Raw genomic sequence first — 26107 nt, 5'->3', positions numbered from 1 at the left:
CCCCCCAGCCCGGGCGTGCAATGGTACAGGAGCTCACACACAACAGAGAGGGCTTTCTGTGGCTGCTCTCACTGCACAAACACAACACAAACTCTGTTGCTCAACATCAAGGCTTTATTTGGTGGTGTGGGGGTCCAGCCTGACAAACTCATCTTGTTTTTGTAGTGCAACACAGAATCCTAGAATGGATTGGGTTGGAAAAGACCTCCCAGATCATCAAGTCCAACCCTTGGTCCAACTCCAGTCCCTTTACCAGATCATGGCACTCAGTGCCACGGCCAAGCTCAGTTGAAAAACCTCCAGGGATGGGGAATCCACCCCCTCTCTGGGCAGCCCATTCCAAGGCCTGAGCACTCTCTCTGCAAAGAAGTTTTTTCTGCTCTCCAAATTCAATTTCCCCTGGCAGAGCTTGAGCCCATCGTGCCCCCTTGTCCTATTGCTGAGTGCCTGGGAGAAGAGACCAACCCCCACCTGGACAGAACTTCCCTTCAGGGAGTTCCACACAGTGCTGAGGTCACCTCTGAGCCTCCTCTTCTCCAGGATAAACACTCCCAGCTCCCTCAGCCTCTCCTCATAGGACTTGTACTCCAGTCCCTTCTCCAGCCTCGTTGCTCTTCTCTGGACCTACATGGTGTGGAAGGGACATGAAAGCCCATCCAGTCCCACCCCCTGCCATGGGCAGGGACACCTCCCACCAGCCCAGGGTGCTCCAAGCCCTGTCCAACCTGGCCTCGGACACTCCCAGGGATGGGGCAGCCACAGCTTCTCTGCCCAACCTGTGCCAGGGCCTGCCCACCCTCCCAGCCAGCAATTCCTTCCCAATATCCCATCCAGCCCTGCCCTCTGGCAATGGGAAGCCATTCCCTGTGTCCTGTCCCTCCAGGCCTTGTCCCCAGTCCCTCTCCAGCTCTCCTGGAGCCCCTTCAGGCCCTGCCAGGGGCTCTCAGGTGTCCCTGGAGCCTTCTCTTCTCCAGGTGACCCCCCCAGCTCTCCCAGCCTGGCTCCAGCCCAGAGGGGCTCCAGCCCTGCAGCATCTCTGGGCCCTCCTCTGCACTTGCTGCAGCAGCTCCACAGCCTTGGGCTGATTGTTGCCCAGTGCTGGGGCAGCTCTGCAGAGTTTGGGGGCTCACCTGAGCTGAGCAGAGCATCAGAATCACCTCCCTTGACCTGCTGGCCTCCTTTTTTTGGACACATCCCAGGGTATGATTGTCTTTCTGGGCTCTGAGGACATGTTGACAGCTCATATTCCATCCACCAGTTCCCCCAAGTCCTTCTCAGCAGGGCTGCTCTCAGTCCATTCCTCCCTCAGTCTGTTCTGATACTGAGATTGCCCCAAGCCAGGTGCAGGACCTTGTGCTTGGCCTTGTTTAACCTCATGAGGATCACAAGGTTCCACTTCTCCAGCTTGCCAACGTCCCTCAGGATGGCATCTCATCAAGAGAATCACCTGCACCCCTCAGCTTGGAGCCATCAGTTTTGACTCCACAACGTGCAGCCAGAGGCCATCCTGGCTCAGATTCTCCTCGTTCCCCTTAGCCCAAACCAAATGCTGTCCAGCCCTTCAGTGACACACATCCCTCTCTGAGCTGTGCCCTGCCCAAAGCAGATGCATTTCCAGGTGATCACCTGTGGGGTTGGTTTGCCCCAAGTGGATGATGTTGCACCCTAAGCCAACCTGTGCTCCCACAGCAGTGAGGGAGACAAATGGTCAGTTGAATCATAGAATCCTAGAATGGATTGGGTTGGAAAAGACCTCTGAGATCATCAAGTCCAACCCTTGGTCCAACTCCAGTCCCTTTACCAGATCATGGCACTCAGTGCCACAGCCAAGCTCAGCTGAAAAACCTCCAGGGATGGAGAATCCACCCCCTCTCTGGGCAGCCCATTCCAATGCCTGAGCACTCTCTCTGCAAAGAAGTTTTTTGTGCTCTCCAACTTCAGTTTCCCCTGGCAGAGCTTGAGCCTGTGCCCCCTTCTCCTATTGCTGAGTGCCTGAAGACCCCCTTCAATGCTGCCAGAACCAAATGTACCAAAGAGGAGGGAGAAAGGGAGAAAATCTCATTTTTGGAGGTGCACAAGGGTTGAAACCAAAATCCTCTAGATGGAAAAGGGGCAACATCTGATACATACACAAAGCAAGAGGGAGGTTATGGGCAGTCAGTTGATTCCAGGGTTATTTTTGGACACAGCTGTGCTGGTTGGACTCGATCTTAGAGGTCTTTTTCAACCTAAATAATTCTATGATTCTATTTCTACCTCAATAATACCTTCACTTTAGGGCACTGCTCTCAAAGGAGTCATGTCCAAATAATTTCAGAGATCTAGATGTGATTTCCAGAGGTGTCTTAATGTAAATGTGAACCAGCTGGCCTCTGCTCCTCTAAGGAGTACTTTCCTCTCCTCATCTTCCCCATCCTACAGGTGCTGGGTTGTGTTTGCCTGGCTTTAAAAGCCAAGTTCTCCAGATGTTATGGGATCTCTTTATCTCCTCTGTATATCCTGGTGTCCCAATGTGTAAATGGTTGTACAGTTACATATTTGGATGCTGACTCCTCCCCAGCTCAATCCCTGGAAGTATGAGCTATAGGAAAGACAGACTTGGAGGCTTTGGAAAAGGTGCTGGCATCTTCATTCTCAATTAATGAATCACCCCAAGAGCAGCACAAGAAAGGGTTTAGCTTTGCAGTGCCCACTGGCTGTTTTGCTGAAGGAAACCCCCACATCTCCACCACCACTTTGCAGAGGATGACAGTGAAGACAAAGGACTCCTGAGTGGAATTTTGACCCTCTCCCAGCTCCAGGGCAGTGAAGATGATGGGCACAGCTCAGCCTCTGAAGCAGATTTGGCACCATTTGAAAAGACACACTCTGGAAAACGAGGGGACAGGGAACAGTAGGAAGAGCTCTCTCCAGGTGGCCTTTCCTGGTTGCAGAAGCGCATTACAGGTGTGGGATGCTCTTAAACCAGCTGGAGGAACCAGTTATTCATGGCAGATGCTGAGATGGTTATTAAGAGGCAAGGAAGGAACAGCAGCAATGGGGTGACTTTTAATCCTTACTGGTGTGGACTGGGATTAAAATTCATGAGTTTGAAATGAATGGCCACCCATCCTAACTCACACCCCAACACATCCCTGGCTGTGAGATTAATGTATAGACAATTAATCCAACATCATCTTCCCCCTGACCTATTTGGGGAGATAAGACCCACAAAAACCATCTCACAGCACCCAACGTGGTGCCACTGCCATGGGCTGGTTTATATCCCCACCAACACTTCTCCCCCTTCCTCAGAGGACAACTGGAGGGACAGAAGAAGCTGCAACATCTCTGCTTTAGTACAAAGGGCAGGACCTGGAGGGGAGGGAAGGGAAGTTTCAGGTGACTGGGTTCAAGGATTCAGCTATTGCTGAGCAGCTTTAACTCCTCTCTCTCATCCCAGATTAGCTCCTGGGAACTCACCAGGAATTTTCCAGCTGTTTCATTTGCTGGAAAGATGCCAAGACTAAATATCTGTGCTTTTAAACCATGGATTTTCAGATCAGATCTGTATGTTTGAAGGGGGAAAATAACAACACAAACCGTCTATTAGGGGAGTTTGAACAGATCCACCATTATTTCTTCCTCCCCACCGCCCATATCATCCTTCCTTTTCTCCCTCCACAGGCAAAGCAGTTCAACAGCTTTCAGGAAAATGCAGGGAAAAACAATATTGTACATTTTCTGTGGTCAGTGTTTCCATGTGAGGTCAGAGAGGAGCTGCCAAGGTGTGCAGTTGGCATCTTCCCGTCCTGCCTCTCCTGCTGCAGGAAAATGGGATCTGGGCTTTGAGGGCCAGGCAGGTGTCCCAGTAGGAACTGGGAAAGGGTGCTGGTTTACCTTGTGAGGGTTCAATTCTGGGCCCCTCAGTTCAGGAAAGATCTTGAGGGGCTGGAGCGGGGCCAGAGAAGAGCAACGAGGCTGGAGAAGGGACTGGAGCACAAGTGCTGTGGGGAGAGGCTGAGGGAGCTGGGGGTGTTTAGTCTGGAGAAGAGGAGGCTCAGAGGTGACCTCAGCACTGTGTGGAACTCCCTGAAGGGAAGTTCTGTCCAGGTGGGGCTTGGTCTCTTCTCCCAGGCACTCAGCAATAGGACAAGGGGGCACGATGGGCTCAAGCTCTGCCAGGGGAAATTTAAGCTGGGTATCAGAAAAAAACTTCTTTGCAGAGAGAGTGCTCAGGCCTTGGAATGGGCTGCCCAGAGAGGGGGTGGATTCCCCATCCCTGGAGGTTTTTCAACTGAGCTTGGCCGTGGCACTGAGTGCCATGATCTGGTAAAGGGACTGGAGTTGGACCAAGGGTTGGACTTGCTGATCTCGGAGGTCTTTTCCAACCCAATCCATTCTATGTTGTAGGTATGTGCACTCAGACACCTCCATTCCTGCTCCTACAGGGCACTCACTTTTAAGAGGTGACAAGATCCCTCCAGGTTGGTTTCTGGGGTTCCACCTCCATGAGCTCCACATCAGCCCTTTCTTCATCTTCCCAGATGTGGAGCAGCCTTTTGTCCCCTGTTGACACTTGTCCCCACCCTCACTTGAAGAAAAGAGTTGAGTTAAATACTTCAGCAGGGTCTAACATATCTCAGATGATCAGTGCAACTGCAGGGATCGTGGTCTGTGCTTCTGGTCTGATCCCCTACCAAAGGGACACCTCCAGTGTCCCACAGTCAGGGTCATCCCATGTGCCTCATCATCTCTGCTCTACCTTCTTTTCACTTAGCATCTCACTGTGGTGGTGAGGATGCCGTAATATCGACAGAAGCCATGGAACCAGTTTCCATCCTTGGAGACCTCCAAAAGACATCTGGACATGGTGCTGGGCAATCCTGCTTGAGCAGGACCAGGTGTACCCCTTCCCACCTGAACCATTCTGAGATTTTGTTGGGAAAACTTGGCTTGGGTCATGCTGAGGATGTGTTGTTGTCTTTCCAGTGACTCTAAAGGAACTAATTTTGAGTTGGAAGGGACCTTAAAACCCATCTTGTTCCACCTTCTGCCATGAACAGGGACACCTTCCACTAGCCCAGGGTGTTCCAAGCCCCATCCAACCTGGCCTTGGACACTCCCAGGGATGGGGCAGTCACAGCTTCTCTGCCCAGCCTGTGCCAGGGCCTCTCCACCCTCTCAAGGAAGCATTTCTTCCTAATATCCATCTAATCCTGTCTCTGTTGCACAACACCACCCCAAGCTTGTCCCTGGGTCCCACAAGGTCCTCATGGCCAAACAGCATCTTCATGTTGGGTATTTGCTTCCTTTCCACTTCAAAAGACCTGAGATATTACAAGAGCTGGGATGTGACACACCAAAATTGGGAGTTTAACAGCTTGGCAGGTGAAACCATGAGTCACAAAGCACAGAAGCAACCAAGGACATCGAATTGCACAAGCCCTGCAGGAACCAGAGACCTTGGTGGGACAGGAGAAGGGGAATCTGGCGCCTCTTGTTCACACCAAGTGGGTCCCTGGAGCAAAGTATTCCCCAAATCACACAAGGTTCTGCCCACTTGCCATGAGCCAGGGAGCCAGTCTGGAGGCAGGTGACAAGCTGAGCAGCCAAGGACATTGAGGTGTCCCATCCTTTGGTCTTCGCCATCACCTACATCCTTCCTACCAGCCTCAGCCTCAGGGACCCAGCTATTGTTTCAGCCTGAAAGAATAACAGCACCACTCTCCTGGTGTGTCTTGCTGCACACCCACCTTCCCTCTCCCAGCCCAAGGGAGTTTCCTCTCAGTCTCTTCCCACCCATTTTACAGAGGAAATTAGCGCCAGGATCAAAGGAGGCTCCTGGCTGGGAGTGGTGAGGGCAGTAACTGGTAAGGTGACAATGAGGGGACGGGGGCTGAGCAAACTGGGGGGTTGTTCCTTTGTGCTAGACCCTCTGGCCATGTAACCTGAGAGCCAGAGAGGCAGAGGAGAGAGAGAAAAGACCTGTGTTTGGGATGCTGAAAGAACTGGGTGACTAAATGGAAAGGTGAGCTCCTCCAGCTTCTCCTGAGTGTCACTGCACTGGCTCATCCTCAAATGACCCTCAGGTTTTACTGGGAAAATAAAATTTGATTTAAAGTCTTACTCTGGAAGTCCTTTGGTTGCATTAGATGACAGAAGTTCTACTGGGGAAGTGAAGCAACCACAACGAGGAGTTAAGTCCCCGCTGAGCCAAGCCCTGGCATTCCCACAAAATGGACTAACAGAAGTGGCCTTTCTCCTTCCTTTTCCCCAGCAAGACTCCAAAATGAAAAGCATCTCTGGCATCTGGCTATCCCATGCCCACCAGCAACATCTGTGGCTTGGGTGGAAGAAGAACTAAAGGTTTCCAGTTCAACTTCTCACTCTCTCCACACGTCCATCTATCTCCTGTGTGGGTTTGGGAGCAAAATCCACGTTAAGGCAGATGGAAGTGGATTTTAAATTTTTCTTTTATGGATCCTTTGCAGTGCTTGATCTTAAGTGCTCTTAACAGCTCCAGGAGGACAGATTCCAGTCCTTCTCCTGTACCAAGAGAGAGAAGAAGCTTCCCAGGGATCTGCATCCTGGATGTTCAAAGCTGTCTGTTCACCCCAGGCTGTTTCATCCCAGCCCTTCTCCAGCAGGACTCCTCGTGTGATCCTGATGGCCTCAAGCTGGTTAAAGGCAAGGCCAGGTTGTATTTACCTTGGCACCTGATTGCCAACGCTCTGCCTTCCAGAGTCCTCCTACTTCCTCCTTGAGTGATTAATTAGTAGCTTGTCAGTGGGGAGAGAAGGAATGAAGAACTTCACCCCATTATTCCTGTGTCTTTTGCCACTCTGGCCAAACCCTTGGTCATACCCAACAGATGGAGTTTGTCACAGCATTGCAAAATAGACAAGTTATCAATAAACCCCCTGACATTGTTCTTTTTGGATGTTACAGGGATTAAGCTGCTTCCATAGATGAGATCCAAGGTCACCCCAAACTGCTGGAGCTGATAAAACCCCCCATGATTAGTTTATAATCCGTGCCAAACAAGCCCAGTATATTGGAATAATGTTCAGAAAGGTGAAACACGTGCTGTGGATTATTTCCAAAGTTCCTGTTGGGAAAAAACCCCAAAAACAACAACAACACTCCTTGCTGCTTCCACAGGGTTAATCCCAGGCTCCATGAACTTCCCATCCCAACTGCGGCTCACTGGAACGAGCTGCTGTCCAACTGACTCGGTTTAGTTTACCAAACTGGGTGAACAAGGACAAACCACCTTATTTTCCTTGAGGAAACACAATTCTCATTAAGTGAAGTACAATCCCAGCCCTGCTCTCCCCACTGCACGTCCCCTCCTGACCCATTTATGGAAGTGCCACCGCAAGGGTTTCTGTGCCGTGTAAAAGCCTAAAATTACACCTCCCTACAAAGAGCTGGGATAAATTGACCCCTCTAAGCAAAGGGGTTGCCAAGCTTTTATCTCCTCCTCATTGTCAGCTTACACTGAAGCGGAATAATGAGACGATACGGGGGCCACACGAGGCAGGATTGGAAAACTCTGCCTTAGCAACTCAATTGTGTCCGTGGTGCCTGCGTTGGCTTTTATATCCAGCTACTGGCTTGGAAAGCTGCTCCTGATTTCACACTCATTCAGCACAGCTGCATTTATGAGTTTTTTGTCCTCTTTCCCCTGTTCAATGTCACGGCAAAGGGAATTACTTGCGGGGTTTGGATCAGGAAGGCAAAGGCAGGGATTGCTCCCGTTGTGTTTTGGTGCCCTTCGTCCAGTCCAGACCTGAAAGTCTCAGGCCACAGATGATTTCCTCTTCCCTGCAGAGGTTCTGCCATGGCATTAAAACAACTGCAATGAAGGGAACAATAAGCACCAAGATGTGTCTAAAATTAGCAGTTTACAAAACAATCCTGAGTTTATAATACCCTGAATACAACAAAAGCCAAGAGCGAACAGGCCAGTTATTTAAAAACTTCAGGATAAAAGGAAACCTTGATCAAAACTGTTATCAGGGGGGCAAATCTGTCTTTATTGTGTTGCAGTTTTGCTGCTAACCGAAATAACTTGCCTAAAATTGCCATTATGCTGTTTAAAATTAGCTAAATGGAAGCAACACGCCAAAATCCCACTGCCTTGCCCAAAGGATGAACGTGAGAGCAGCCCACAGTTCTTCCCTATTTTCTGCCATGGTTTAAATTCCAGTATATCTGCCAATGGTTTTCCCTTTATGCACCTTCACTCCTCACACAGAAAATGGATGGGTTGATTTCCATGTGATCTTCAGTTATTTTTGCACTTTGGGTCTCAAGTGGTAGCAAAGCTGCAGTTCCTGGACTGTAAATGAATGGGTAAATTAAGAGGAAAACACCAAAGTTGCATTTGCTTTGGTGTTATTATTATTTTTCATATAATTTTTAAACAAGGAGCAAAATTTGATACAATGGTAGTGCCAGAAAAATCCTCCTTCTGCCAGGGCAGATGAAAATGTCCTTTAAAATGCTGGGGGGAAATAATATTTACAAATCACTGCTGAGAGGAGGGATAGAAAACTGGCAGGGGAGCGGAGATTATTCAGCATCCAACTTCTGCTGTCCCTCACCACTGGGAGAATTCAGATGGAATGAGAGTTGTCAAGGGGATAAAGTCACTGTCAAGGAGAACAGACTTTTCCTTTTAAAAAGCCTCTTCCAAGGGAAAAACCTGACCTTGCATTTGTCTAAGGGGGTGAATGTGCCCTGAGTGGAGATCCTGGGGAGATCTCCACAGGCTTTTCCTAAGGAGGACACCAGAGTGGAACATGCCCACAAGCTGTGGCTCAATTCCTTGCACATAAAATAAAATATGAGCCCAAAGGCACAGAACCAAATAAAGACAGACATTGTGGTTCCCATGGACTCAAAACCAGACATGTGCAAACTGCAGGAAATGATTCTCAGGTCACAGATTCATAGAATGGATTGGGTTGGAAAAGACCTCCCAGATCATCAAGTCCAACCCTTGGTCCAACTCCAGTCCCTTTACCAGATCATGGCACTCAGTGCCACGGCCAATCTCAGCTGAAAAACCTCCAGGGATGGGGAATCCACCCCCTCTCTGGGCAGCCCATTCCAATGCCTGAGCACTCTCTCTGCAAAGAATTTTTTTCTGATCTCTCTCTCTCTCCATTCCTCCTTGGAAATCCACAGCAAGTCAGATATCCTTGTTTCTCTTCCCATCGGACCCAGCAACCACCTTGGCAGAAAAAAACTGGTTGGTGGATCACTTGTGACCTTCAAGCCATGATTCAGCCCCAACACACGAACCCTACACAAGGTTTTCTCATCGCCACAACTAGAACTGGATGGGTTTAAGGTCCCTTCCAATCCAAACCATTCTGGAGCTCTATCAGGACACACATTCTGCCCCAATTTCCTGCCCATGGAGCAAATAGGAAACAGGATTTTTAGGTGAGAGAAATCAAAGAAAAAGCTGCTCAAATCTCAGTGAAACACAAGGCAGTTTTGGGAGATGCCTCAGCTGAAAAGGGAAGCTGAAAAGCAGTCCTTGCTAAGATGGTTACACCCTCCTAAAGTCTAGAAGGAGTCACAGCAGGGGCTAAAAAGTCCTTTTTAATTGAAAATACTTTGGAGTAGCAGAATCCCAGCCCAGAAAAACGTTAACCCTGTAACCAGTAACTGATCCCAAAGGCCACCAGAATCCCTTCCCCACCTCTCAGGAGGAGGAAATGAAAACCAGATGGACTGGACAGGGAAGAGAATGATCAGATCATCTGGTCCTACCCACCACACAGCAAATACTGTTCCCTAAAAGAAATTTCCCAAATCACTCCATCCTCTCTCACTTATAAAAGCCCAAAGCAATGGAGTTTTCACTTCTTCTCCTGGGATATGACTTCTCCCTGCAGGAAGCCTTTTCTATCAAGGCTTTCCTTTTGAAAATTTCTTCACTTCCATTTGCAGCCCCCCCTCCTCTCCCCTGCCTGAGTGCATTTATGAACTACACTAATGAAACAGATTAACACCAAAAAGGAATTACAATTTAGGAATAAATTAGTTTATTTTCCTTTTATCCTCCACCAAAAAGCCTCAACATGTCAAAGAAAGTCTGAGTCTCTCTGAAATCTTCCTTTTTAAATTGGTCCCACTGCTCATAATTACACCTCCCTCTATACATACAAGTTACTTTGCTTTTCTTTCCCCCCTCCTTTTTTTAGGGAGGAGGGAAGGAAGGCAAAGAAAGAGTAAGAAAGGGTGGGATGAGGGGAGAGAGGAGAGGGACCCATCCCATCCAACCAGTCTAATTGCTTGCAACCCTCCCCAAGTGTATGAAAATGAAGGTTATAATACCAGTGCTGCCTGATGAATATTCCCAATTTCATTCCAGATGCAGGATTTGGGTTTATCCAATTATTGGTTTTCCTACAGCAGGAAACAGCTTCCACCTCACACAAATACCAAGGAAGAGAAATGATGAGTTCTGGCCAAATCATGGGCAGCGGCTTGGGAAAAAGAAGGGCGAAAATGCTGCTCAAAAAAAGTATTATTTTGTTCACAAAAATTGGAAGAGCTGCAAGAGATCAATCAACCCCCAAATATCCACCAGGCTGGAGGTTACAACTCATACTGATAAAGGGAGTCAAAAATGTGATGGATTCAACTGAAAACGCCCTAAAAAAAGACTAAATTGGAAAACTCAACTTCAATCTACCAGTTACCAGATCTGATAGTAACAGCTATTCTAATTTATTAAAAAATATGGTTATTTTGGGGCTTAAGCATAATGGAAATTCTCACACTTCAACAAAGAATGACCCATTGGGTCTAAAAGAGCCTCCTGCTCCTTCAGGGCCCTGTTCAACCAACATGAAAGGGAAGTAAATGACAATTAATACTCAGTGCTTTCTTTTTTAAGGCTTCTCTTCATTATCAGCTTCAACTTAAATGTGGGTTCTCTCTTTCCAGGGAAGTCTGGGGAACATATAAATAAAAGAAGTTACGGGGAAAGAAGACAGCAAATGGGGATTGTCCTCTTGGTTTTTCCCACATTACTTGATGTGGTTGGATGTGCAACACTTGGATGTTAAAAGGGCAATGCCCCCTCTTTTAGAGGCTGTGCTTTCAGTCCAGCCATGTTACATGGAATCATGGAATGGTTTGGGTTGGAAGGGACATTAAAGCCCATCCAGTGCCATCCCTGCCATGGGCAGGGACACCTCCCACCAGCCCAGGGTGCTCCAAGCCCTGTCCAACCTGGCCTTGGACACTCCCAGGGATGGGACAGCCACAATTTCTCTGCCCAACCTGTGCCAGGGCCTCCCCACCCTCCCAGCCAGCAATTCCTTCCCAATATCCCATCCATCCCTGCCCTCTGGCAGTGGGAAGCCATTCCCTGTGTCCTGTCCCTCCAGGCCTTGTCCCCAGTCCCTCTCCAGCTCTCCTGGAGCCCCTTCAGGCCCTGCCAGGGGCTCTCAGGTGTCCTTGGAGCCTTCTCTTCTCCAGGTGACCCCCCCAGATCTCCCAGCCTGGCTCCAGCCCAGAGGGACTCCAGAATCACGGAATGGGTTTGGTTGGAAGGGACCTTAAAGGCCATCTCAATCCCCCCTGCCATGGCAGGGACACCTCCCACCAGCCCAGGGTGCTCCAAGCCCTGTCCAACCTGGCCTTGGACACTTCCAGGATGGAAAAGTACAGGGATGGAGAATTACAAGGCTGTTCCCATTCCATGACAGTTTCTGCTGCCTCCACCACCACAGCTGGTTGCCCAGCCCAGCTCAGCTTCACTTTTAAAGGTCTACACCCATATCAGGAGTTTTGCTGGCCAGGTATCTTCATTCCCTCTTGTCCAAGATACTCAACCATGTGTGTAAGTCCTTGCTACAAAGCCAAAGAGAACATTTTGGATGGGAAGGCTGCTCCAGGTAGGAATACCCACCAAGAGGGATGGGAGGGAGGGAGCTCACACTGCAGAGGAACTACCTGCTTGCATCAGCAGCAAAGGTTATTTCCCACCCTTGTACAACATGTTCTAATCTTTAAAAAATATTCAGTTGATTTCCACATCTCCTGTGCCCTTTATTTTCCTGATGGTTTCTCCTGGATGGGAAGCATGGGAAAATCCAAACTGCTCTGAGCAAAGAGCCAGGAACCACTGCAATAATCACTGACCCAGGGCCAGCTCTGGGTGTCTTGTTCAAAATGCAACTCACAGAGAGCTGTGAGACTAAATATGTGTATTCTAAATGCTCTAACACTTCTCAGAGGTCTAAGAAAAAGCAGTGCTGGAAATAGGAAATGCACATCCGAAGGGAAAGCCGGAGCTGCTGCACATCCCTCCCTTTCTTGGCTGCCAGGAGCAGCAAGGAAGTGATTATCCAGCATTTATTTGCAAAATCACAGCCAATAAATCCAACAGCAACAACACCCTCCCCTGAATCCCTTGGTCCTTGGTGGGGGGAAACGAGGGAGGGGTTTAGGTCTGACAAACAGGCAGGTGCATGGCAGGAGCTCTTCATTCCAGAGCTTTCTGGGAAGAGTTCAAGCCTATAAGGTGGAATATTCACCCAGGCTTGTCTCTTACCTCTGCACACGGTGTTTTGAAAATACACAGCCCTAGAAAGGTAACAAAGGTTGTGAGATGGAAACCCCCTGAAAAGGTTAAAAAAAAAAGAGGACTGGGCTGTTGAGTGAGGAAATGAGTAAGGGAGAGCAAGAGAAAATAAAGTGGGACAGAAAAAGCCACCTCAGTTCTCCTCCCCTTTCCTGGATACAAATACCATCCCAAGCAAACCGTAGGACGCGAATCTGACTGCTTTGAAAATCACTGAGGTCAAAAGCACGAGAGAAGAAAGGAAAAAGGATTAAACAAAGGGATGATATAATCTACCCAGCCAGAATTCAAACCTTCGAGGTATAAATAGCTCCACTACAGGGCTCAAGTCAACCACTAATTTACAGTGCAATCAGGAGGGGGAGGCAGATACCCATCCCCACGAGCGGATTAATCCTTAATTGCTCGTTTTTCCATTTCTGACACCTTTCTTTGAAGTACCAAAGCTGGTACCATCTCACAAAAGGCGCTGGCGAGCCTGGAAATTGGAGAGAGATGAGTCTTGTTGCTGCTTGTTCAGGGCTGTGACACCCCGTGCACAGTCCCAGATGCTTCTGGGGGTCCTCTGTGCAAAGAAGAAAGGAGATGGCTCGAATCCCCAGGGATAAGGGACGATCAAAGCCGGTGTTTGGCCATCTGACAGAAAGGGAAGCGGGACTCGGATGATGGCTCATGTTTCACAATGTTTTTCCAAGACCTTAATTGCAGATAAATACTTACTGGGGTATTCAAATACTTGTGAGCACTTCAATCACTTCAGAGGCTTTGCAAATCCCTCTGGAAATGCTGGTAAGGACAGAGTGTGTGATGCTGAGATGAGAGGAGCAGGATCATCTGCTGGTGGGGACACCCAACCCCTCCTCCAGTGTTCTGTCCTGCCCCCTCCATTCACATTGATCCAAGGCAACAATAATAATGGAAAAGGAACTGTACAGGAGTTTCTTCAGTCCTTGCACACATCCTCCATCCAACTGCATCAGATTTTAGGGGAGAAACCCTTTACTTCCTCACCACTGAGGTTCAAGAGCACATCCCTGGATGTGTCCTGGAGAGCCCTGGTCTTCCTGTTCCCATGTGCATTCCGTGTTCCCGGAGGGAATGACTGTTTGGTGCTTTCCGAGTCACATCAGGTGTTTCCTGACACCCCCTGCACATCCTGACATCTCTAGTGGGTTAATTAATAATTCTGCCCCTCCTAAGGTGGGTCCTCATTGAAACCCAGACTATTTAAACTGAATAAAAATACCATCATACAGTCCTAGAATGCTTTGGGTTCGAAGGGACATTAAAGATCATCTCATTTCAAGCTCCTGCCATGGGCAGGGACACCTTCCGCCATCCCGGGTTGCTCCAAGCCCTGTCCAACCTGGCCTTGGACACTCCCAGGGCTGGGACAGCCACAATTTCTCTGCCCAACCTGTGCCAGGGCCTCCCCACCCTCCCAGCCAGCAATTCCTTCCCAATATCCCACCTATCCCTGCCCTCTGGCAGTGGGAAGCCATTCCCTGTGTCCTGTCCCTCCAGGCCTTGTCCCCAGTCCCTCTCCAGCTCTCCTGGAGCCCCTTCAGGCCCTGCCAGGGGCTCTCAGGTGTCCCTGGAGCCTTCTCTTCTCCAGGTGACCCCCCAGCTCTCCCAGCCTGGCTCCAGCCCAGAGGGGCTCCAGCCCTGCAGCATCTCCGGGGCCTCCTCTGCACTCGCTGCAGCAGATCCACGGCCTTGGGCTGTTGTTGCCCAGGGCTGGGGCAGCTCTGCAGGGTTTGGGGGCTCCCCTGAGGGGCACAGGGGCACAATCCCCCCTGTCCTGCCCTGCTGCCCATGCTGTGGGACCAGCCAGGGCACGGGGGGTTCTGGGATGGGGCATCTCCAGCCTCTCCCCCACCAACACCCCCAAGTCCTTCTCCTCAGGGCTCCTCCAGATGGATTAAATGCCACGGAGTCTGGTCAGAAGAAAATAACTTTGTTCCTCCCCCAAAACAGAAGTTGGACAATTCACATCAAATGTGGCTCAAGCACATGGTAAAAGTCACCAATAAAAACTCTTAAAAAGCAGCAAATTTTACTAAACTCAGTTGTGGAAGTATCATTGGGGAAAAAAGCCCAGAACATCTTGTGGTATGAAAGTCTCCAAATACCTCTTGAAAGATTATAAAACAGAAAATTTTTCCATATTTTTGCTCCCAATAAAAAAGCCCAGGGTAAATCACCAGCTGCAAGGGGCTGATAGTTGTCTTACTGTGAGCCTCTGTTAATAAAAATCAATGTAGGGATGAAATCATTCAAGCTGGAAGACAGAGCAAAGGTTTTTAAAGTTACTTTTCCTTTTTAAAGCAAAAATCTGGCTCACAGTGAAGAGAAACAGCAAATCAGTTCATGACATTTCTTCCATTCTGTGACTGCGAAAATTTATTAAAATTACATTTTCTGCATAAGAAAATAAAGTAATTTCATTACAAGAAAATGAAGCACGGAGGAAGAGCTTCTTCCCCTGCTGAGGCACAAAATCTAGAGCTGCCCTTGTTGGATTACAAAGCAGGGATGCTGAAGGATCAAAGGTGAGGCTGAGAATCCCAGGGATCACCTGCATCTCCCCATGACTCCAATCAGCATTTCCAATTAAGAACCTGCTACAGATGAACCATCATCATCTTCAGCAAACCCCTCCAAAAGCACAGAAACAGCGACTTTAAAAACAATGAGAACTCCTAAACACCTGCCTGAGGGGTGAAGAAACTTGTGTCCAGCAGATATTTTCTTTTAATTTTCTTTTTAATTGAAGCAGGGGGGATGGTTTAAAGCAGTTAATGCAGAGGAGAAAGTGGGTTGCCAGCCAACATTTCACTAAAACATCTTCCCAAATGGTACATTTCAGGCCCTCTTCAAAGCACATAGAAATAAAGAAATAGATAAATAGGTTTTGATTGAGCCTCTGGCTGATGCTTTAGAAAGATTTTTAACAGATTCACCACTGGAGCAAAACAGTAACTGGGGAAGATCCTCTGACAAAGCTGACTTTGCACTCAGCAACTGGCTCGAAACCAGTGCCATACTGGGCTCCCCAGTTTGGTTTTGTGCCTTTTGTGCATCATCTCCAGTGCAACATTTGAGGGTGGTTTCAGTGCTGTTTGTGGCTTCCAAGCCAAGTCAGGCACAGTGGCAGCTGGAGAGCAAAAAGTTCATTTCCTGTGACCCATTATTGGGGAAACAACTGGAGTTTCAGATGTTTTTTTGCCTGTAACTGGTGTTTTTCAGGGCACACCTGCTCTGGCAGCAGGAGAGTGTGCAAGCAGCACTCTCGTCCCCTTTGCTGAGTGTTCATTCCAAGACAGACTGGGAATTAAAAATCCAGCCAACACCCTCCTTCCTGATGTAGCCCTTCATGTGGACCCCCTGGTGCAGGAGCCATTCCTGGGGTTCCTTGTGTGTTCCAGTTTGGGGAGCACTGAAAGGCAGAGCTCCAGCCCTTCCAGATCATTTGATTTTTGCTCAGGTTTAACTTTTTCCCTCCAGACTCTTCACATTGTTCTTGGTGATGGTGTCCCACCATCTGCCTTTGCCACATCTATAACTTTGAGTTCATCTTTGGGATAAAGATAGGGAGCCACTGAGCATCCCAGCAAGTGCCTGCCCAACTCCCATTACTTTTCCTTCCCACATATCCCTCTGAGCCTCCTTGCATGGATTCAAACACCCCAGCACAATGTGCATCCCAACCAACTTCTTTCCTGAAAAATCCAACCCAGTTCCCCCAGTTGTTTCACCATCTTTCTGCTGCTTAATTCCTTGGGTAATTTTCCTCTCTCCTTCAGAGCTCTCCATCCTCTCCATAAGGAGCAACACCCTGCACAGGAACATACAATAATTAAACCCAAATGTGATGCACCTGCAGAGACCTTCCTGCTCAGTCACACCTGTACCTGAGAAGCTCAGGTGGCACTTTAGACACAATAATACCCACTCATTTTGGGGGAGAAATGGCAACATTTAATCCTCAAAACTAGTCTGTCTCAAATCCAAAGTTTTTTGCAAAAACTAAACCATGGTTTTGTACACAAGATCTTGTTGACTCAACAACCTGGTCTAGTGGAAGACGTCCCTGCCCATGGCAGGAGGTTGGACTAGATGGTGTTTAAGGTCCCTTCCAAACCAAACTATTCTGTGATCCTGTGATTCTGTGACTTCTCCAACCCCTTGTACAAGACTGGAAGCAGTCCAAGCTGATCTTTTTTTGTTTCGTTGTAATTTCTTTTATGAAGGCCCAGTTGTCCCAGTTCAGCAGGTGGGACCAGTTTATCCCTGTGTGGGGGTGACCAAAGCTGTGCATTCTCCACCCTCCATTCATTGCCCACCAACTGTTCCCAATGGACCATTGGCAGCAGCTGCCCAGGGCACACCTGAGCCCTCAGGCTGGGAGCTGGCTGGGAAAGAAGCCTGGCAGAGGAGCTGGGAGAACTGCCCTGCAGGGAGTCCTTGGCACCTCCACACCCACCTGAGGGCTCAGCTCTGCTCAGGGGCCAGCAACCATTCCAAAATCCCCCCTGACTCCCAGAGTCAGATCCCGCAGTGTGGAACTCCCTGCCCTGGGGGAGGCACTGGGGGCTCCCACCCAAACCTGAGGGGATGGAATCTTGGGGTTTGGGGACCTCTGGGACCACTCATGGGATCCAGAGGAGGAGCAGAACCTGGACAGGAGGAGCCCACCACTCTCCCCCAGACTGTGCCATCATCTGCACCAACAGGTTTGTCCCTTCCTTTGCCTTTGGACTCGGGGGAACCACGTGGGGCTCAGCACAGGGGCCACCAAACCCCCCTGTGTTTGTGCCCCAGGGGGTGGGTTACACTGCTGGGTTTGGGGGTTAAACCCAATTTCTCTTTGTGCCATTGCATTTCTTGTAATATTGTTATTAAATTGTAACTCTGATTTATAATCTCTTTGGTGTTGGGTTCATTTCTCCTGAAGGTTTACCTTTAAACCAGCACACCAACCTACAAACTTCCTCTAGAACGACAGCAGTTTGACCTTAACTTTCCTCAAATCTCAGCCCAGGGTAAGACCTGAGGTTGCCAAGAACATCTGCTGAACGAGGAGCAGCCAAGGCACCTCGCTGCACCAGCTCACCTTGCAGCAGGGAAGAGCCATGCAGAGGTCAGACACAGCTTTACTGCAGTACAAACTCCATCCACATTTGAAGTATTTCACTTTAAAGAGCTTTCTTTTCCCTTCCTCGGCCTCGCTGAATTGCTCACCGAGGCACATCAGCCACATCAGATGGGAGCAGAACCCAGCCAAGCTGCAGTGTTTGCTCTCACACAGCCCCCATCCTACAAACACTCTCTGCAGCAGCAAACCCATGAGGATTACAGCATTTCTGTCCCCAAATATTGGCATTTCACCTGGAGCATCACCCTCTTCCTGCACTACACCAGAGCCAAGCCATACAAGGGGCAAAGCACCTGAGTGGCAGAGAGGATGGGAGAGAAGAGGAGGCTCAAAGGAGACCTTATCACTCTCTAGAACTCCCTGAAAGGAGGTTCTAGCCAGGTGGGGATTGGTCTCTTCTCTCAGGCAACCAACAGTAGGACAACAGGGCACGGGCTCAAGCTCTGCCAGGGGAGGTTTAGGTTGGATATCAGGAACAAGTTCTTTGCAGAGAGCGTGCTCAAGCATTGGAATGGCCTGCCCAGGGAGGTGCTGGATTCTCCAGCTCTGGAGGTTTTTAAGGTGAGACTGGATGTGGCACTGAGTGCCATGATCTGGTAATCAAAGCGGGGTTGGATTAAGGGTTGGACTTGATGATCTCAGAGGTCTCTTGCAACCCAACTCATTCTATGATGCTATGAAAAGGAAACACCTTCCAAAGCACATCGGGCTTGATGGGTATCTACAAAACCTACTCAAAAAACAAGATTGGGAATTAAATTCCCTGCCCCCGAGCAATAGTCAACCAATATCTAGTTTCTAAAATTGCCCTCCTCCTTGGTCCCCAGAGGACCCTTCTATGATCCCCAAGAAGCAATTTACCTCCTTCCCCAGCGAGCGCATCCCTCAGCTCCACAGGTACCGTCTGTCCTCTGTCTCACCCCAGGAGTTATTATATTTTCATAAAGCTCAGAGCAACTGGTGGAGTTTGTAAGAGTGGTAACCCATTTTGTTTCAGAACTGGAGGATTTACGCATCAAAAGCTTGCCTGTTTCTCCCCAAGTGCAGCCGTTCACCTGTCACCAGATCTCACCTCCCAAAAAACACACCCACCATGGGGAAAGGATCACAGCACCTGGAAATGCTCAGAGAATCATTCCTTGTACATCCACATACAAAAACCTCCACAACCCAAATATCTGCTTGCCCTCAGAGTGACTCTGTGTGAAAAGGGAACATGTCCCTGGCCAGGCACCAGAGGTTCTGCACCATAAGAAGACCATCCATGTATGTAATATCAGTAAGACAGATCCATCCAACCACCAAGCAGAGCTGTGAGAGGTCACACACAGAACCACACACGGACTATTCTAAGTTGGAAGGGACCCACAAGGATCATCGAGTCCAACTCTTAAGTCAATGGCCCACATAGGGATGGAACCCATGACCTTGGCATTATTGCAACCAATTTTTAACCAACTGAGCTGATCTCAGGTCCATGTGCCACTTGCCAAATTCCAAATGTGATTTTTCATTCTTTGTTTTCAACCATTGCATAATCCATGGAAGATTTAGAGAGGAATGTTAAAGCAAAAGGCACTGGTGGAGAGAGAAGAAAACACTGGTGACGGTGCCAGCCTGACGGGGGATTTCCACGCTGGGCTCTTGGAAAGACCTGATAAGATGGATATATTTGTTTTAGCTTTCAGCAAGGAACCTCAAGGATTTAGATTACAAAATCCTTAAATAACATCATGAGAACTGAGTTCTGGAGAAGGAGATATGAGAAGTCAATCGTGTTAGTAACCACTGACTTGGCTAATCCCATTGCTGACCCAGAGCTGACTGACAATCATTTCCTGAACCTGGATGTGGTTTACAGCACACAACAAGGTCTTGGGGCAAGAAATCTATTGGGTACAATTCCTTAACTTCATGGCTTCTGGTTTATACCAGCTGGGACCAGATGTTCTCCTCTGGCCCCTCAAGCTTCAGTGAACTCTGTGTTTGGGACCATAAAAAGATGTCACTGAAGCAGTTGCAGTCGTGCTTGACCAACAAACCCTAAGCAGGTCTGATTTAAATTCCTCCCCTTGTCTTTTAGAAAGGACATTAAAGACCACCCAGTCCCACCCCCTGCCATGGGCAAGGAGAACTCCCACTATCCCAGGGTGCTTCAAGGCCTGTCCAACCTGGCCTTGGACACTCCCAGGGATGGGGCAGCCACAGCCCAACCTGTGCCAGGACCTGCCCACCCTCCCAGGGAAGAATTTCTTTCAAACAGCCAATCTAAACCCATTTTTTTAGTTTAAAAACCTTCCCCCATGTCCTATCATTATGTGCCTGTGTAAAGAACTGCTCTTCCTCTTTTTCACAAGCCCACTTCAAGCACTGAAAGGCCTCCATATTTGTTGGATTTACACCCCTCCAGTGGTATCTCCCCACCAAACTCATTCCCCATTCACGTGGCAGCTCCCTGGCCCAGGGTGCTCCAAGCCTCAGCCACCCTGGCCTTGGACACTTCCAGGCATCCAGGAGCAGCCACAGCTTCTCTGCCCAACCCATGCCAGGGCCTGCCCACCCTCCCAGCCAGCAATTCCTTCCCAATATTTCATCTATCCCTGCCCTCTGGCAGTGGGAAGCCATTCCCTGTGTCCTGTCCCTCCAGGCCTTGTCCCCAGTCCCTCTCCAGCTCTCCTGGAGCCCCTTCAGGCCCTGCCAGGGGCTCTCAGGTGTCCCTGGAGCCTTCTCTTCTCCAGGTGACCCCCCCAGCTCTCCCAGCCTGGCTCCAGCCCAGAGGGGCTCCAGCCCTGCAGCATCTCCGGGGCCTCCTTTGTCACCTGCCACAACCCTCTCACAGGACCAAGAAGCAAGGATGTGTTGGAAGGCATCCACATGAAAAAGAACAGTCTCTACAGATTCAGGCCCACCAGTACCAGCAGTAACTGTGTTTAGCTGTAATTAGCTAAATTAGCACAGCTGGGATCTCAGTGGAGACAAGATGCAGAGGAAGCCCTTAAGCTTAGCAACCAAACATTGGCTCCAAAGCTGAGCCCAGGCTGCAGAGAGCAGCTGCAACCCTCCTGAAAGCTGAAGCTGTGGTTGCTACGCCCTGACAACGTGGTTTTGAGGCAACCACCAACCTGGTGCTGTTTCCCATCTGATTCAGGCAACAGGTACATCAGTTGCTGGTATCGGTTTTTCAGGACTGAATTTCAATAAAAACAACACATCTTAAAAGGATGTGAGAGCTGTTGGTGTCTGTGCACTGCTGGTTATGCTCTAATTAACATAAAAATGAGGTTTTCCTAATCACCTGCAAGAGGAAACCTGCTCTCAGAACAAGCTACTGGGAAAAAAAAATAAATTACACTTCGGGGAGGTAGTTATCAGGGACAAGATGGAGGGTGGATGTGTTTATTTATACCCAGCAGCTCCAAGTAGGGGCTGCAGGTCCCAACACGCTGCCTGCTGTGGTTTCTGTGAGCTTTTTCTCCTTCCTATTCCCATTCCACAGTCAGCTGGAGGTTGCGTGCTGGGTACTGATGGTACTGTGTGTGACACCTCCTACAAATCGCAGGGTATTTTTAGGATGCAGCAGGCCAGGTCAGCTCACCTCAGTGATGTCAAATTCCATGTAGAGGTTTGAAGGTTCAAAGGGAAGAGGTGGGGAGAAGTGCTGGTGGTAAATTTGTGATTTCTGGTGTCAGGGCAACCTCTGTGTTTCCAAAACACACTCCAAGGGTCAGCCTGCACATCAACAAGTCCCAAAATGTGAGAGCAATTTTAAAGGCTTGAGAAGTGCTGCAGATGTTGGTGGCTTTGACCAAAACTACCGGAACAAACCTGCTGAGTGGGGGAAGACAATACTTTTTGGCTTGGCCACCATCCAAAGCAAAAACAACCAGGGTGAATCCATCACCTCCCTCCTCTGCTGCAGTTTGCTCAGGGAGAAGACCAAGCTGTGGCACTTTTTGAAGAGGAAATTTTAAGGGATATGGGCACAGGATCCAACTGCTGGTAGTCAGTGCCTCCCCAGTGGAGGGCACAGCTGGAGGGGATGGAGCTGCAAAGCAGCAGCACCCTGATGACAAATTAAACTTCAAGTTACTACAGGAACACATACCAGAGGAAGGAGCCAACCACAATTACTGACTTATCTCGCAGCAAAGATATTTCAGTTATTGTGGGTAGCACCGAAAACAACAGCTCAGTGACGGCGCTGCTGGAACCGGTGAGGGAAACCACACGTGTTGAGCTCTTCTGCACATCCACAGGGCATGTCAGCCTGGCTGCCACCTCCCCAGAGAGGCAACTCAGCTGCAGCAGGCACAGGGAAGGATATGGATGGTGCAAAGCTGGTGAACGGCTTTGGATGGGCTTTGTTGAAATAAGAACATCATCAGCATATTTGCTGATGACACCAAGCTGGGAGGGAGTGTCGACCTGCTGGAAGGCAGGAGGGCTCTGCAGAGGGATCTGGATAGACTGGAGAGATGGGCTGATTCCAGTGGGATGAAGTTCAACAAGGCCAAGTGCAGGTCCTGCCCTTTGGCCACCCCAACCCCCTGCAGCGCTCCAGGCTGGGCACAGAGTGGCTGGAGAGCAGCCAGGCAGAAAGGGACCTGGGGGGACTGAGGGACAGGAAGCTCAACAGAAGCCAACAGTGTGCCCAGGTGGCCAAGAAGGCCAATGGGATCCTGTCCTGGATCCAAACTAGCGTGGCCAGCAGGCCCAGGGCAGTGACCCTTCCCCTGGACTCTGCCTTGGGGAGGCCACACCTTGAGTGTTGTGTTCAGTTCTGGGCCCCTCAGTTGAGGAAAGATCTTGAGGGGCTGGAGCAGGGCCAGAGAAGAGCAACGAGGCTGGAGAAGGGACTGGAGCACAAGTGCTGTGGGGAGAGGCTGAGGGAGCTGGGGGTGTTTAGCCTGGAGAAGAGGAGGCTCAGAGGTGACCTCAGCACTGTCTAGAACTCCCTGAAGGGAAGTTCTGGCCAGGTGGGGGTTGGTCTCTTCTCCCAGGCACTCAGCAAGAGGACAAGGGGGCACGATGGGCTCAGCCTCTGCCAGGGGAAATTGAAGTTGGAGATGAGAAAAAACTTCTTTGCAGAGAGAGTGCTCAGGCATTGGAATGGGCTGCCCAGAGAGGGGGTGGATTCCCCATCCCTGGAGGTTTTGCAACTGAGCTTGGCCGTGGCACTGAGTACCATGATCTGGTAAAGGGACTGGAGTTGGACCAAGGGTTGGACTTGATAATCTGGGAGGTCTTTTCCAACCCAGTCAGTTCTAAGATATGTGGGTTTAGTGCTGACTGTCTCAAAAACCTTGCACTCAGCACTGCACAGGATCAGTGACTGTCCCCTCCACACCTTGAGGGTTTCTCCCTTTCTGAGCAGCTCTGGCAGTCCCTCTCACACTCACAGACAGATCCATACAATGCCATGTCTCCATCACACTGTGCACTTTGCTCCCATTGCTGTTTCTGAGCCAGGACCACTCCCAGGAACGGTGGCACCACAGATGCTGCCCCTGCCCCATCACTCACACCTGTCCCTGACACTCCGTGCCAGGGGGATTTATCCCAGTAAACAAAAATACTCTCACGGTTTTCCCCATCAAAGCCAATTTTTGAGAAAATCAATATATCATACGAAGTATTCTAGATGAACATCCCAACATGTTTACCTTTGCCCTCTCTACTGTAATAAAGAATGACAAGCAAATTATTTAATACCATCAGGTTTAGTCAAATTTTAGGTGAGGGTGTCAAGTTTAGAGTCAATGCAGAATTTAGTGTGAAATAAAAAGCTTGACTGTGTACCTGAACCCTGGTTTGAAGTCACCCAAACTTCAAGTTTTTCTTTCCTTGCTCTTCGTAATCCTGAGACACCATAATTTTAAATATTGGATAATTTCAGTCTGCAGCTTGAAAGTTTCTCCAAACCATCAGCTCCTGCTTTGTGCAGACAGACTGATGACATTGTAGCTCATTTGCTTAATTAGAGATTTACAGAAAGCTCTCTATAGGAGAAGGGGAAACCCTTCAAATGAAAAGCCTTCAGTGCAGAATCAAGAGACCATCCACAATGGCTGTTTACACCAACTTTGTACATCATTTTGGGCCACACTACATCAATCAGCAGCTGCCATCAATGGCATTACAATTCCTAAATATAAAAGTGAGCTCTGCAAGTGGCCAAGCACAATTATCCCAAGTTTTTCCCAACAGGAGGGTGTTGCTTTTAAAAAATCACACCAGGATGAGAAAAGAAATCAGTGCATGGAATAAACCCATTCCCTGGATTTCAGCAGCTTTGTTTCCATCACTCCATCTTTCCCTCCCCCAAGCCCTTGGCTCTTGCTGCCCACTGCACCCAGGCACACAAATCCTCCTGCAAAGGGCTGCCTGGGTCCTGTGGAGCATGGGGGGAAGCCTTGCACAGATGTGCATTTGGGAAGAAACAAATCCCTGCTCCAAGCAAATTCCACAGCAGTGCATCTTATCACAAGCCAAACAAAAAGCAGGAATACACTGGAGAACTGTGAACCTGTATTAAAAGAATTTGCTCTTGTTACAGCTTGAATTTCCCCCTCTCCTTCCAACAACTCTCTGCCGACACCAAACACCAACCAGCCATTAATTGTACCCGTTAATCAAAAATGAGAACCACAATTGTGAGAGGAAACAAAGCCTGGGTCACATTTGGGAGTCTCTGTGGTGACCCCTGAGGAGGTGAAGACCCTCTTTGTTACTGCAAGAAGAGGCAGAGACCAGCAGTGACCATCACATCGCCCTGATGAAGCCTCCAGCACAACCACAGCAGAAATGAGCCAGCAAGGCAAGAATCCAGATATTAAAGCAGCATAAAAACTACTTATAAATCCATTTAACTCTGCACACATTTGTATTTCCTTTTCCAAGTTTGCTCAATAGTTTAGTGCTTTTAACATCAGGGATTTTCCTCTGTTTCATCAATCAAGAATTGTGCACCCTCTTGCAACGTTTGGAGATAGACCAGCTTTCCACAGAAGCTCAAGATGATGAAAATAAACGAATAACATATATTTTTAGTTTGCTTTTTTTTTTAATTGAGATGGCAAGTTAGAACCTGAATTCCAACTCAACCACTGGGTTTCAGCAGAACAAAAAAATCCCTGTGCTGAGTGCTCTCAAATAAGAGTCATGTCCCTTCCAACTCTGCACCAACAGAGACCTTATTATCCTTTGGGGGAGGAAGTCAGATTTTTTCCACTTAGTTACATTCCCAGGTAGTTCTTAAATAAGATTTCCCTTCCCTCTGTGTTTAAAGGGACACTTTAGCACAAGTTCATGCCTGGCCACAGTGCCATCACTGTGTACTGAACCCTAAAATAGAGCGATGACCATCGAGCCACCGGTCAGTGTGATTTTATTTCAAGGACAGGACAAACAAGAGGATGCCAAAATTAACAGCACTTCTTCCTACCTTAAATATCATAAGTCAATCGTCCACCTGCATGTCATCAGGAGCCCATAAAGGTTCTTCCAGTGGTGCCCCCTGAAAACAAACAGACAACAAATAAAGCTTTTAAAACTAAAGAGTTAAAATTTAGCATCATCTTGGAAAACCAGGATTTTTCCTGCTGCCAGCACGGTGATTCTGTTTCGTTTTACCACATGCAAAATGCAGCTTCTCATTATTGCTCAAGCTGGAGACACACTCAAAAAAAATTACTTTTAAAAGAAAGAAAAATAGTGAGAGTTTTCAGGGTTAAAAGTGCTTTTGGGCAGAGGTGGCAGAAGGGAATTCCAGGGTGGCAGCAGCAGTTATGGATGTGGATGTTCCCTGATGTTCCCAGCTTGGCCTGATACGTGCTCTGCAGTTTGGGGTGAGGAAAATAAAGTTTATGAGAGTCCACAGCCAGAGGAAACAGATAATTTCTGTCACAGTCAAGGCACCACAGTCACCTTGGGTGTATTTCCCCAGGCACAAGAAGTTTGGGCATTGGGAAAAGCAGTTCCATGTGTGTTCATTGATCCCCACCCCAAGGGAAGGGGACAAAAAAGTGGACTTCTGAAGTCACCAGGACTTCTGATGGCCACCTCCCCATGAGGCAGATCCCAGTGATTCCCCAAGCCCAAACCCCTCTGCATACAGACTTTGGCTGAAGGATCAAGTGAGATCCTAAAGGGCAGAGGCTGAAACTTGTCCCAGCAGTTCAGAAGACCTGCAGGGATGTTTGTGACGTTCCTATGAGGAGAGGCTTTGGGAGCTGGGGGTGTTTAGCCTGGAGAAGAGGAGGCTCAGAGGTGACCTCAGCACTGTCTGGAACTCCATGAAGGGAAGTTCTGGCCAGGTTGGGGGTTGGTCTCTTCTCCCAGGCACTCAGCAA

At 48.9% G+C, this 26107-nt stretch overlaps 1 protein-coding gene across 3 annotated transcripts in view; it reads right to left on the bottom strand.

Annotated features, from left to right (window-relative positions):
- The window catches only part of PTPRA (protein tyrosine phosphatase receptor type A), a 131152-nt gene that overhangs the window by 38801 nt on the left and 66244 nt on the right, over positions 1–26107 (bottom strand). For all 3 annotated transcript variants that reach the window (XM_071557060.1, XM_071557061.1, XM_071557062.1), the window contains one exon: positions 25201–25272. In XM_071557060.1, the coding sequence (XP_071413161.1) occupies positions 25201–25212 (12 nt within the window). In that variant the 5' untranslated portion in view covers positions 25213–25272. The remainder of the gene's footprint in view (positions 1–25200; positions 25273–26107) is intronic.

Source organism: Pithys albifrons, chromosome 5 (assembly GCF_047495875.1).
Source record: "Pithys albifrons albifrons isolate INPA30051 chromosome 5, PitAlb_v1, whole genome shotgun sequence".
NCBI lineage: Eukaryota > Metazoa > Chordata > Aves > Passeriformes > Thamnophilidae > Pithys > Pithys albifrons.
This window is presented reverse-complemented; position numbering and strand designations above follow the sequence as displayed.